General features: G+C 57.4%; 1 protein-coding gene across 1 annotated transcript in view; it reads left to right on the plus strand.

Moving 5' to 3' along the window:
- The window catches only part of P2RY8 (P2Y receptor family member 8), a 48,861-nt gene extending 35,435 nt beyond the window's left edge, over positions 1-13,426 (plus strand). Inside the window, exon 2 of the mRNA XM_057719064.1 lies at positions 12,335-13,426. Within this exon, the coding sequence (XP_057575047.1) occupies positions 12,365-13,426 (1,062 nt within the window). The 5' untranslated portion in view covers positions 12,335-12,364. The remainder of the gene's footprint in view (positions 1-12,334) is intronic.
- Positions 13,427-13,695: the final 269 nt, after the last annotated feature.

Below are 13,695 nucleotides of genomic sequence, written 5' to 3' on the forward strand. Positions count from 1 at the left end.
CACAGCCTGGAGAACAAGGTGAAACACACCACAGGACATTCAGGTGTGGCAAATGCCAGAAAGGAGCTCTGTGTTTGCGATGGAGACATTCTTAGCATGTTCTGAGTGGGAAGGTCGTGGCAGGTGATATGTACAGTAAAACCCCTACCTGTGCAACGGACCGCACGTACACATGTGTGTCATGTACACCGAGAACTCTCTGCAAGGATGCTACATGGCAAACATCTCGCAGGAGTCACCTCTGGAGGGGGGTGGTCCCGGAGGGGAAATGTATGAGGTCAAACACAATCTGCTGTTTCTTTTTCATTCCTTGACTCAGAGCAAATATGTGTCTGCTGGATAATCGGAAGGTCTAAACATTTACGCAATGTTGAAAGTCTTTGGAGCCTGGAAGCTCAGGAGAGGCTGCCTCTGTTTCTTCTTGGCCCGGGGGCGGGGGGGGCTCGGGAAGCTGCATAGATGAGGCAGCTTTGACCCTGGTCCTGTTGGGATGAGTTGGGGTCCAGTGGGGAAGGACCAGCAGGAACACAAAGGGACCCCTTTGGCAGGGAAGATGGAGGGTGTGAGGCTTCTGGTACCTTCCTCAAAGTTGTCCTGACATCCTCAACCTCCTCCCTGTACCTCTGCTTCCCCAGCTCCTGCCCTCTGTGGTCAAGCTTCTCTCTCGGTCTATAGTTTCTCGGCAATCTCTGTAGGTCTTGGGATCTCTCTTCCCAAACGATAGAGAGGTAGAGATATATAGAGAGATATATAGGTCATAGGTAGAAGATAGATAGATGATTCATACACAGATAGATAAATGATAGGTACATGATAGATGAGTACTTAGATGGATAGATAAAAGAACGTAGATAGACAGATAGACAGGTAGATAGACGATAGATAGGTAGATAGGTGATAGATAGATAGATAGATAGATAGATAGATAGATACATGATAGATAGATAGACAAATATGATAGGTAGACAGGTAGATAGATAGATAGATAGATAGATAGATAGATAGATAGATAGATAGATACATGATAGATAGATAGACAAATATGATAGGTAGACAGGTAGATAGATAGATGATTGATAGATAGACAGATAGATTATGTAGATAGATGATAGAGAGATAGGTAGATAGATAGATGATAGATGATAGATAGATTATATAGATAGGTGATAGATACATAGATAGATGATATAGATAGATGATAGATAGATAGATGATAGATCGATAGACAGAGAGTCTCTGATGCTAGGTCAGGGTTCTCAGCCTCACACTACTGACACCTGGGGCTGGACGGCTCTCTGATGTGGGGCGTCCTGTGCACGGTGCGGTGGGGAGCAGCGTCCCTGGTCTCCACCCACCACGTGCCAGGAGCACCCCCTCCCCCAGCTGTGACACCAAAAACATCCCAGACATTGCTGAGGGTCCCCAGGAGGGGATGACAATGCTGCCTGGGTGAGTACCGCTGGGCTCCGTCCGCCCTCTGTCCCTCCCACCCCGGGGACCCCACATACATCGAGATGACCTGTCCATCAAACTCTCACTCCAACAAGTCCGAGCGTCTAAAATTCCGGCCACCCCAGTAAGCTGGCCCAAAGCTGACTTCTCCCTAAGGCCAGTGTGCTTCTCCCTCCGGACAACACCTACAGCCCAGTCTCCTCCAGGACTGGAAGGGGTGCTGTGTCTGGATCACGGGGGGTGTCCCCCTGCCCTGTGGGTCTCTGGAATAAGGGGTGCCGGGGAGACAGCGCGCCCACGGTGAGCGGGAGAACCTGAAGTATTTCTTTAGTCTTCGGTGCAGCTGGACGTTGGCAGGACCGTCCATTCATCCTGGGCTTTGGCAAAGCTCATTTATACGCCTGCCCCCTGAGCGTGTTGTCCGAAAACGAGGGTCACGTCAATGTATGTTAATAGTCCTTGCAGTGCAGTTTCTTTTTATAAATTATTTATTTACTGGCTGCGTTAGGTCTTTGATGCTGTGCGTGGGCTTTCTCTAGTTGTGGCGAGCGGGGGCTACTCTTTGTTGCCGTGCTCGGGCTTCTCACTGCGGTGGCTTCTCTTGTTGCAGAGCACAGGCTCTAGGCGTGTGGGCTTCAGTCGTTGCAGCACATGGGTTCAGCAGTTGTGGTGCACGGGCGTACGTGCCCTGCAGCATGTGGGATCTTCCCGGACCAGGGATGGAACCCGTGTCCCCTGCATTGGCAGGTGGATTGCTAACCACTGCACCACTGGGGAATTCCCTGAAGTGCAGTTGTTACATCTTTCCCTATTTTTATCCCCAGCCCCTATGACTATACCACCCCTGAGGCTGTCGGCTGTGTCCTCATGTCTGTCTGTTTCTTACGACCTCATCCTTTCGTGCTGCATTTTTTGTATCAGACTCCTCCCTCTCTTTTATTTCCCAAGATCATCGCTTTGACTTTCTGCAGCCTATCGGCTACATTCCCCTTCTTTGTCCTGGTGCATTTGTTTCCTGGAGCTGCTGCAACAAATCGCCCCCGCCGGCGGGGGCGAGGAGCGGGCCGTGCGCGGTTTGAACAGCACAGATTCCGTCTCTCTCCTTCCTGGAGACCAGAAGTCTGAAGTCATGGTGTCTGCAGGGTTGGTTCCTTCTGGAAGCTCTAGGGGAGACTCTATTCCATGCCTCGCTCCCAGCTTCTGATGTTTCCTGGTCATCCCCGGCGTTCCCTTGGTGACAGAAGCCTCACCCCCATCTCCGCGTCCGTTCCCACGGGGCCATCTCCCTCCTCCTGTGTGTTTCTGTCCAAATGTTCCCCCATTTTTTTAAGGACAGCGGTCATCGTGGACTCAGGTCACATCCTGTTCCAGAGGGACCTCCTCTGAAACTAACTAGTCACATGTGCAAAGACCCTCCTTGGAACGAAGTTCACAGGCTGACCTACAGGGACTTAGGATTTGAACTTGGCGGGGCGGGGGGGGGAGGAGAGAATTTACCCATGACAACCGTAGAGTTTCCTGTGTCTTTTGTGAGTTCCCCATGGTCAGCCAGAGAACCCAACTCAGCTTCCTCTGCTGGGCAAGTTCAGAGGCATTGGTGAGGTCCTGGGGTCACGGGCAAGAAGGGGGTCTCCCAGAAGAGGCTGGTGGTGAGGGTGCACGGCCGTCCCGGGGGCCCGGCTCTGGAGGGAACGGCCAGAATTTCTGCGCATGATGGCCAGGTTCCAAACCAGCCTGGTGCTGTCTCCACCTCTGCAGGATGTGTGCCCGGGGTTGGGGATGTGGGGGGATGGGGATCTTCTCTCCAAAAATGTGCCTCAGCCCCGGTGCTGGTGGAGACGTGGCTAAAACTGGAACCCTCACCCCGGGGTACACTGAGGTCCAAAGAGCTCTTGTAAATAATCTCCTTGACGCCTGAAGTGGACTGAATGGGGGCCCACGAAAGACATATCCCCATGCTGGTCCCCAGAAACTGGATGTGATTTGTTTGGGAATAGGGTCTTTGAGGATGTGATGACGTGAAGGGTCTGAGATGAGGTCCTCCTGGAGGAGGGGGGCCCTGCATCCAAGGACAGGGTCCTTCTAAGACACAGAAGAGGAGAGACACAGACACAGAGGAGACGCCCCGTGAAGACGGAGGCAGAGACGGGAGGGAGGCGGCCACCAGCCCAGGGATGCCTGGAGCCCCCAGACGCTGGAAGAGGAGAAAGGACCCTCCTCCGGAGGGAGCTCAGCCTTGAGACACCTTGACCTGAGACATCTGGTCCCCAGGACTGGGGGAGGATGAATTCCTGGTATTGCCAACGCCCCGTTCGTCATCATTTGTTAGGACGGTCCACGACACCCTCTAGTTACTGCTCTAGCTAATATTTATGGACACACCCCAGTTGACACCATCCTTCACCATCACTGGGTCACTTGGGACCACGGCAACCCTCAGAGGAGAAGTCTATATCCCTGATGTGATACGTGAGGACAGTGAGTGTTTGCGGGGGCGGGGGGAGGCACCCTGTGCCCTGCGTTTTCCCAGCACGTCCTGCACCAGCCAGCTGTGAGTTCTGCGTGCTTCTGTCATCCTCAGTCTGTTGAACAATATCTGTGGAGCAGGGACTCTCCCGGGTACCAGAGGAACCAGCGGTCCGGTCGGCGCAGGGTCAGCCAGGCTGCACCGCGCAGCCGGTGTGTATCACAGCAGTGAATGTTCTACGAACCACAAGGCGCCATCCACTTGGAGGCTGCGACCTCCCCGGCTCTCTGATACGGGGGTCCTTGACCGCTTTGGGGCTGAGTCTCCCAGGACCGCCCTTGCAAGGCACCACAACCTGGGTCACACGAAACCCCAGGAAACCCAGGAGGGAGGCCGGTCCACACTGCACGGGGCCGGGTCACGGGGTTGCGGGGTCCGGACCCTCTAGTCCCTGCTGTGAGCTCTGCCCTAGGACAGCCTCTGGCACTTGGGCAACATGGGCTGTTGTGGTTGAAAGGATGTGGGGGGGGGATCCCCCAGAGCACTCACCCCGTTGACTCAGGGCTGCTTTTCACCTTTCCCCCTGAGTAAGACCCACCTCAACAGAGGCGGATGGACCACCATACTCTGCGTCTCCAGCCTTCAGATGAGCGGTGGTCCTGGGCTGGGTGTGAGTGATAAACAGCTTGACTCACAACAGCAAAAAAGTAGAAACAACCCAAGTGTCCATGGATGGGTGGATGGGTGGATGGGTGGATGGATGGGTGGGTGGATGGATGGATGATGGATGATGGATGGATGGATGGATGATGGATGGATGGATGGGTGGGTGGATGGATGGATGATGGATGGTTGGGTGGATGGATTTATGATGGATGGATGGGTGGGTGGATGGATGGGTGGGTGGATGGATGGATGGATGGGTGGGTGGATGGATGGATGGATTTATGATGGATGGGTGGGTGGATGGATGGATGGATTTATGATGGATGGGTGGGTGGGTGGATGGATGGGTGGATGGATGGATGATGGATGATGGATGGATGGATGGATGATGGATGGATGGATGGGTGGGTGGATGGATGGATGGATGATGGATGGGTGGATGGATGGGTGGGTGGATGGATGGATGGGTGGATGGATGGATGATGGATGATGGATGGATGGATGGATGATGGATGGATGGATGGGTGGGTGGATGGATGGATGGATGATGGATGGATGAATGGGTGGGTGGATGGATGGATGGATTTATGATGGATGGGTGGGTGGATGGGTGGATGGATGGGTGGGTGGGTGGATGGTTGGATGATGGATGGTTGAGTGGATGGATTTATGATGGATGGATGGATGGGTGGATGGGTGGATGGGTGGATGATGGATGGTTGGATGGATAAACAGCATGGATCCACGCACACAGTGGCGTACAATGCAGCCATGAAAAGGAAGGAAGCTCTGACACAGGCTTCTGACGTGGGTGGACCTTGAACACACGATGCTCCGTGAGAGAAGCAGACACAGAAGGACACACCGTGTGTGATTCCATTGACAGGAAGCAAGCAAATCAATAGAGACAGGAAGTGGATTTGTGGTGTCAGGGGCTGGGGGAAGGGGTGGGGAGTGACTGTTATTGAGGATGAGGTCTCCTTTTGGAATAATGAACATTTTCGAGAATCAGATAGAGGTGGCAGTCCCAAAACCTCGTGAATGTGCTCTGTGCCACTGAATGGTCCACTTTAAACATGGTGAATTGTAGGACCCGTGAATTTGGACTTAATTTTTTAAGCTCTTTATTGGAATATAATTGCTTTACACTGTTGTGCTAGTTTCTGCTGTACAACACAGTGAATCAGCTGTACGTGTACATATATCCCTGTATCCCCTCCCTCTTGAGGCTCCCTCCCACCCTCCCCATCCCACCCTTCTAGGTCATCACCCACCACCGAGCTGATCTCCCCGTGCTCTGCAGCAGCTTCCCACTAGCCGTCTATGTTACATTTGGTGGTGTGTATATGTCAATGCTACTCTCTCACTTTGTTCCAGCTTTCCCTTCGCCTCCCCCCTGCCGCCGCCGCCCCCGTGTCCTCATGGACTTAATTTTCAAACGTGCATGCATATGGGCTGGGGCCGGGGCGTTTGGGGTGACGGCCGTGGTGTGCAGGCCTTCTGCTCCAGTTGATGAAAGTGCTCTGGGATCCCGTGATGGGGGTGTTTGAACGTCTGCAAACCTATGAAAAACCACTGCAGTGTCCACTTCGCACGGGGGAGCTTGATGACCTGTGAATTACAGCTCCATAAAAATATGAAGAAAAAGGAGACCCAGACGGGAGAGGGGAGGGAGGCACAGCGGGGGGCAACACAGGAACCCTGGACATGTGAGACGCGGCAGCCGCGCCTGCCTCTCAGACCTGCGCGCGGTTTCCCCGCAGAGCACAGGCCAGGCCTTCCCGCCTCCAGCCTCCGGGGCGCCTCCCCCGGGCAGCCCGCGGCCCCGTGCCTTTTGCAAGAGACTCCTCTGCCCGCCCGGCGCCTGGGCAGCATCTGGTGGCCGCCAGCAACCGTTTGTTTTCACAGTTCCATCCTGCCACCCACCCGCCCCAGGCCTCCTCCAGGTCCAAACCACAAACGCCGCCGTGGGTTACAGAGACGCTGGTGATCTCTGTATTAATCAGCCCAGCTCCCTGCAGACGGCGGCCGGGCTCCGGGGTCCAGACACCCAGACACCACGAGGCTGCAGGCCGGGGCTCCACTCCCGCAGGGGGTGTGGGGGTGCTGCCTGCCCGTGCCCGAGAGAGAGACGCGGCACAGGTGAAAGCACTGGGGGCCCGGGGGGGAGGCAGCGGCTCCGCGCGGCAGAGGGCGGCCGGGGCCTCCCGAGGTCGCCCACGTGGGTTCTCTGCAGCCCCTGCTTCCCTCCCTGCAGCCGCGTGTTATGCAAATGTGCACCCTTTCAAAGCCCCCACCTGGAGGTCACGACCGATCCCAGGCTTGGGGGGCGGGGCGGGGCGCGGGGGGCGTGCCTTCATCACTGTTTGAGCAGAAATGGAAGGAAGCCCCCTCCCCACCCCAAATGCCGTCCCGGCTGCCGAGTTCCGCTTGAGTTTTCTGTCTGCCCTTCCGTCTCTGCTCTGTCTTCTCAGACCAACCCGCCCCTCCCAACCCATCATGGACACACGCAGCAGCATCCCCGTCACCCCTGGTCCCCTGTAAATGACCGGGGTGTCTCCCTTTTTACGGGTCGGCCTGCAGCATCCCCGGAGACCCCGAGAAGCACGGGTCCCTTTTGCCCCTGGAGCCGAGGGTGGACGGCGGTGGCCGCCGTGGAGAGGGCCCCCGCCCCCCGCCGGGTAACGGCAGGACCGCACCTGGCCGTGAGCTAGCGGAGCGGAAAGCTTCCCACTCAAAGCGAAACTCGGGCCATTTTTAAATGGGTTTGAGGAAGCGCGTGCCGCACACAGGCGCCCCAGACGGCAGGCCTCCTGCAGGGGAAGAAAGACCAGGGTTGGGGGCCCCGAAGGGGGCGTTTCAACCAGACCAGAGGGGAAGGCTGCGCCCTGGCCCCGCCGGCGGCTCAGGGACCACGTCTCCTACTGGTGGACATCCGGGGCTGGATGCCCCCGTGGCACGTGGGGACACGTCAGGCGGCAGCGGGGATGTGAGCCAAGGCTGTCCCCGGGGCCTCAGCGAGGACTCGGACACCCGACCCCCCGGGGTGAGCCCGCGCCCTGGTTGCAGGGGCCCCGGCATGGCACGCACGGGCAGTCAGATGTGGACGCGACAGCCTTGGCCAGCGGCGAGAGAGCAACGCGGTCATCCCCAGCGGGGCGGGAGGGGAGTCGGGGGCGGGGTGAGAAACACAGACCTGGAAACCCCAAGCAGATCCCACAGTCGCCTTCTGCGGGATCCCGGGGAAGACCCCCGGGGCTGGCTCCGACGCGGCCGACGTTTAGGGCACGTGCTGTTCCCCCACGTCTGCAGCTCTGGTTTCTGAGTTCCGAACGCACGGGGGACAAAGGGCTTCTCCAGGCGCCCAGAAGGAAACTCCGTTCCCGGATTCGAGGCAAAACACAGGAAAACCCGTCAGTGAGACCTGAGAGACCGATGCAGGGTCCTGCGTGCTGCGGTGCAGGGAACACACACCCTGAGCACCGCCGTGTCACCACAACACTTCCCCTGGTGCCCAGGTGCCTGCAGCCACGGCCTGAGGCCATCAGTATAATGTCTGTCTTGTTCAGCTGGGGCAGGCAGCACGGAATATTGCACACGGGGCGGCTTAAACAACAGACATTCGTTTCTCCGAGTCCTGCAGGCTGGACGTCTAGGATCGAGGTCTCAAAGGGGTCGTGTTCTGGTGAGGACACTCTTCCTGGCTTGCACACGGCCCCTTACAGGATCGTGGCGTCCTGGACAGGTTCTCAGCTCAACTTCACACTTAAAAGTCCCTTAGAGCATCCTTAAGCCATGTCCTTGACTCCCACCAGCTGTCCCCATCCTGTGGACCCCAGGTCACGTGGCCCAGTGTGGGCACCATCTTTGAAAGCAAGAAAATACACATTGCGTGCTTCTCTTTCTTTCTTTCTTCTTTCTTTCTTCCTTCCTTCCTTTCTTTCTCTTCCTTTCTTTCTTCTTTTCTTTTTCTTTCTTTCTTTCTTTCTTTTTCTTTTTCTTTCTTTCTTTCTTCCTTCCTTTCCCCCTTCCTTCTTTCTTTCTCCCTTCCTTCCTTCCTTCCTTCCTTCCTTCCTTCCTTCCTTCCTTCCTTCCTTCCTTCCTTTCTTTTTCTTTCTCTTTCTTTCTTTCTTTCTTTCTTTCTTTCTTTCTTTCTTTCTTTCTTTCTTTCTTTCTCTTTCTTTCTTTTCTTTCTTCTTTCTTTCTTTCCATCCTTCCTTCCTTCCTCCCTCCCTCCCTCCAACTCTCCATCCCCCCTTCCCTCTTTTCTTTTCCTGCTTTAGGTGTGAAAGCTCTTTTGTCCACCATTCAAAGAAAGAGAAATCTGGTATCATCCAGGTCTACACAGGACAGATACAGTGAGGCAGCAAAGCTGTCACCCAGACCTTGAAAACCCACAGAAGTGAACCGTGAGCTGCCTTTGGGTTGCATTTACATAAGAAATTACAGAGAAAGTGACACGTGGACCCCCTGTGCCCAGAACGCAGAGTGTAGACAGCCCCGGGGATCCCTTCTCTGCCCCAACCCCCCGTGCACCCCCCAGGCCTGCGTCCTCTCTCTCTGTGGGTCTGAGGGGCCCACGGATGTGCAGGAGTGGGGTGTGCAGGCAGCTCTGCAGACTTCTCTGCGGAGGAGGGGAGGAAGGTCAGAATTAAAAAACAGAAGTTCAAGAGCGCAAGGTTGATGCTCCAGTGGTGGGAGCGGACGGCTGAGAACCTCCAGCGGGTCTGCATTTCCAGACGGGGTCCAGGGCCTCTTTCCCCACCTCAGTTATGTCCGGAGTTGCAGGGGGAGCCGGTGTGTTGGGACCCGGCATAGGGACGGGTGCCTAGCCCAGGGGTCCAGGGTTCTGGCTCTAGGCTGTGCTCCGGGGGCTCTGAAGGGCAGGCTTGGAGCTCCCCGCCGGCTACAGGTGAAGAACAGGAACTTTCACGCCATGAACGTGGGCTGCAGACCCACTCACCTGCTCCTAACTGGGTTTGGTGTTTTTGTTTTTGAGGGTTTTTTTTAGCATTTCTGTTTTTTTTTAAATTAATTTGTTTATTTATTGGCTATTTTAGGTCTTTTGTGCTGTATGAGGGCTTTCTCTAGTTGCGGCGAGCGGGGGCTTCTCTTGTTGCAGAGCATGGCCTGTAGGTGCGTGGGCTCGGTAGTTGTGGCTCGTGGACTCAGCAGTTGTGGCGCACGGGCTTCGTTGCTCCGCGGCATGTGGGATCTTCCCGGCCCAGGGCTCGAACCCGTGTCCCCTGCGTTGGCAGGCAGATTCTTCACCCCTGTGCTGCCAGGGAAGCCCCAAACCTGCTGTCTCTTAACCTGAGGGTCAGCAAGAAAGTAGTGCGCACCTAGTCATGGCTAGTCCCAGGCCCGGGGGGGCCCTCAGGGCCGTCAGCTCTGTTATCATCAGGGTTCTCCGGGGACACAGAAGCCTAACGATGGAGAGCTATAAATACATATGCACACACACGTATATTCATTGCATGTACATGTATGTGTACAAAGACTACTGCGTAGGTGTGTGTGTATATCTATACACAGGCATCCTGTAACATATATATATATAATATGTATACACACACACACGTATATCCTCTGGAATATATGCCCTATTGCACTTATATACATATTTATGTATATATACACATAAATTGTATACATATACTTGTGCAACTGAATATACATGTGTGTATTATATGCATACTCAGGCATGTATATACCGTAAGATGCTTATCTGTGTGTGTACACACACACACGCATATATGTGCAATAGGGCATCTCAGTTGGCTCCTGTACTGCTGAGCACTTCCCAGGAGGCAGGGAGGCCGCTGGGGTTTCAAAACCACACCGGAAACGCGTGTCTGGTCATCCGGCAGGGACATGGTACCTGGAAGCAGGTACTTGTGAGAAGAGCACCACTCCCTCCAACCGCAGACCTCAGCCCCCATGGCTGGGAGCATCCCGGGGGAGGCATCCTTGTAGGACCGTTGTGGGAGGAGCAGAGGATGCTCTCTGTGGTCTGGGGTAACCCCCGCCCCCACCAAGGAGCCCCCATCAGGGCCGGGGCCGGGCAGGGGGTCCGCTCCCCTTTGGAGGTTGGGAATGTGTCACCAGCACACCTCCAAGCCCCCTTTCTGTCTCCATGTCCTGATGGGGCTACAGGTGTTGTCACGATAACAGAACCTAAATCCATCATTGACGGCTAGCGGGAAGCTGCTGCATAACAGGGAGCTCAGCTCGATGATGGGTGACGACCTAGAGGGGTGGGATGGGGAGGGTGGGAGGGAGTCACAGGAGGGAGGGGATATGGGGATACATGTACACATACAGCTGAGTCACTTTGCTGTACAGCAGAAAGTAACACAACAGTGCAAAGCAATTATATTCCAATGAAGAGCTTAAAAATAAATAAATAAATAAATAAATCCATCATGGAAAAGCCAGGCTTTGTGGGGGGAGCCAGGAGGGATGAAGGACATGGGGAGGATGTCTCAGGACCCCCAATATCCTCCCTGCCCCAAAGCACCAGCCTCCAGCAGGCACGCTGGGATTGAGGTCCCGGATGTGGAAGGAAGTGCGGCCAGAGTCTTGGGGTGATGACGTGCTGTGGGCAGAAGGCAGGAGGCCAGGACAGGGTGATGGTAACCAACCTGAAGGGACCACGATGCCAGTGACACAGCACCCCCGTGTGGTGAGGGAGGGGAGCCTGCGATACCCCACACAACCCTGGGGTGGGGGGGGGACCTCGACTTCACTATGAGCCAGTGAGGAAACTGGGGCTCAGAAGCTACTTTGCAGGTTGCAAACAGAGTCTGTCCCTTGATAACTTTGTAACCTTGTACCTGGGCCTCACTGCCCCAGCATCCTCATGGCCCCAATGTGGAAGCCTGTGCGCCGTGCCTCACAGCATGCTCCCCGTGCTTCCAAGTCACAGGAAGGAAGGAAGTGGCCAGAGAAGGGGCAGGCATGAAGTGACCTGGTTCTGGCACACGTGCAACGGCTGGGCTACGGGCAGTTACAGGAAGAATCCCATGTCCTGTGGCCCTGGCAGAAATGCTGCCAGCAGGGACAGGACACGGGGTCTCCATGTTCCCTCCGGGGTCTCTTCCCCACAGTCCAGGGTGGAGGGGCAGGTGTGCCACCCACACCCTGGGTCAGGACCCTGGGGCAGCCTGTGGTGGATATTTTCATTTTTATTTTTTTATAAATTTATTTATTTATGTATTGGCTGTGTTGGGTCTTTGTTGCTGCACAGGGGCTTCCTCTAGTTGGGGTGAGCAGGGGCTACTCTTTGTTGCGGTGCGTGGGCTCCTCATGGCGATGGTTTCTCCTGTTGCAGAGCACAGGCTGCAGGCACACGGGCTTCAGTCGTGGTGGCACGTGGGCTCAGTCGTGGTGGCTTGTGGGCTCAGTCGTGGTGGCTTGCGGGCTCTAGAGCACGGACTCAGTCGTTGCGGTGCACGGGCTTCGTTGCTCCGTGGCACGTGGGATCTTCCCGGGCCAGGGATCGAACCTGCGTCCCCTGCAGCGGCAGGCGGATTCTTAACCGCTGCGCCAGCGGGGACGTCCTGCCCTTGAGGATGTAGCATCTCCTGGGTCTGGGGCACAGGGTGGACGGCGCGAAGAGAGGCCGGGGGGGAGGGAGTGTCCCCAGCGGGGGCAGCGGGAGCTTCCCGCCCCCGCCGTCCCCCGGTCCCTCTGGGCGCCGGCCCGCCCTCCGCCCCTCTCACCCCCGGCCCCCCCTTCCCCTTGCAGATCGGGCCCCCCCCGCCTCGCGGCCCCAGGATGGACATGAACATGACGCGCCCGGACAACGCCACGCTGCAGATGCTGCGGGACCGGGCCATCGCGGTGGTGCTGCCGGCGGTGTACTCGCTGGTGGCCCTGGTGAGCATCCCCGGCAACGTGTTCGCCCTGTGGGTGCTGTGCCGGCACATCGGCCCCAAGACGCCCTCGGTCATCTTCATGATCAACCTGAGCGTGACGGACCTGATGCTGGCCTGCGTGCTGCCCTTCCAGATCTACTACCACTGCAACGGCAACCACTGGGTGTTCGGCCGGGTGCTGTGCAACGTGGTGACCGTGGCCTTCTACGCCAACATGTACTCCTCCATCCTCACCATGACCTGCATCAGCGTCGACCGCTTCCTGGGCGTCGTGTACCCGCTGGCCTCCGCCCGCTGGCGCCGCCGCCGCTACGCCGTGGCCGCCTGCGCCGGCCTGTGGCTGCTGCTGCTGGCGGCCCTGTCTCCGCTGGCCCGCACGGACCTCACCTACACCGTGGACGCGCTGGGCATCGTCACCTGCTTCGACGTGCTCAAGTCCACCATGCTGCCCAGCGTGGCCATGTGGGCCCTGTTCCTCTTCACCCTCTTCCTCGTGCTCTTCCTCCTGCCCTTCGTGGTCACCGTGGCCTGCTACACGGCCACCATCCTCACGCTGCTGCGCGCGGCCGACGGCCGCGGCGAGGCGCAGAGGCGGCGGGCCGTGGGCCTGGCGGCCGTGGTGCTCCTGGCCTTCGTCACCTGCTTCGCGCCCAACAACTTCGTGCTGCTGCTGCACATGGTCAGCCGGCTCTTCTTCGGCCGCAGCTACTACCACGTCTACAAGCTCACGCTCTGCCTCAGCTGCCTCAACAACTGCCTGGACCCCTTCGTCTACTACTTCGCCTCCCGCGAGTTCCAGCTCCGCCTGCGGGACTACCTGGGCTACGGGCCGCTGCCCGCCGACAGCCCCGACGGCCGCCGCGAGAGCCTCTTCTCCGGGCGCACGCTGTCCGCCCGCTCCGTGGACGGGCTGGAGGCGGCCGGCCGGCCCGGCCTCAAGCGGCAGGAGAGCGTGTTCTGAGCCGGGCGCCCCTCGGGGGGAGGCTGGGGGGTGGGCGTGCGGCAGGAGGGGGAGGGCGCGGCCCCCTGCTCTCCTGTGCCATCCACCCTCCGTCACGCCGGGCGCTGGGACGCGGCCGGATGACGGCGGACGGGGCCCTGCAGCATCGCCCAGTCCCCCCGACGTCACCCGGCCCCCCCGCCCCAGAACCAAGCCAACACGGGGGCCCCGGATGGGTGGGTCGCTCTGCACCATCAAGGGTCAGGGTCTACGTAAGTGTCCCCAAGCGG

Source organism: Hippopotamus amphibius, chromosome X, assembly GCF_030028045.1.
Source record: "Hippopotamus amphibius kiboko isolate mHipAmp2 chromosome X, mHipAmp2.hap2, whole genome shotgun sequence".
Taxonomy (NCBI): domain Eukaryota; kingdom Metazoa; phylum Chordata; class Mammalia; order Artiodactyla; family Hippopotamidae; genus Hippopotamus; species Hippopotamus amphibius.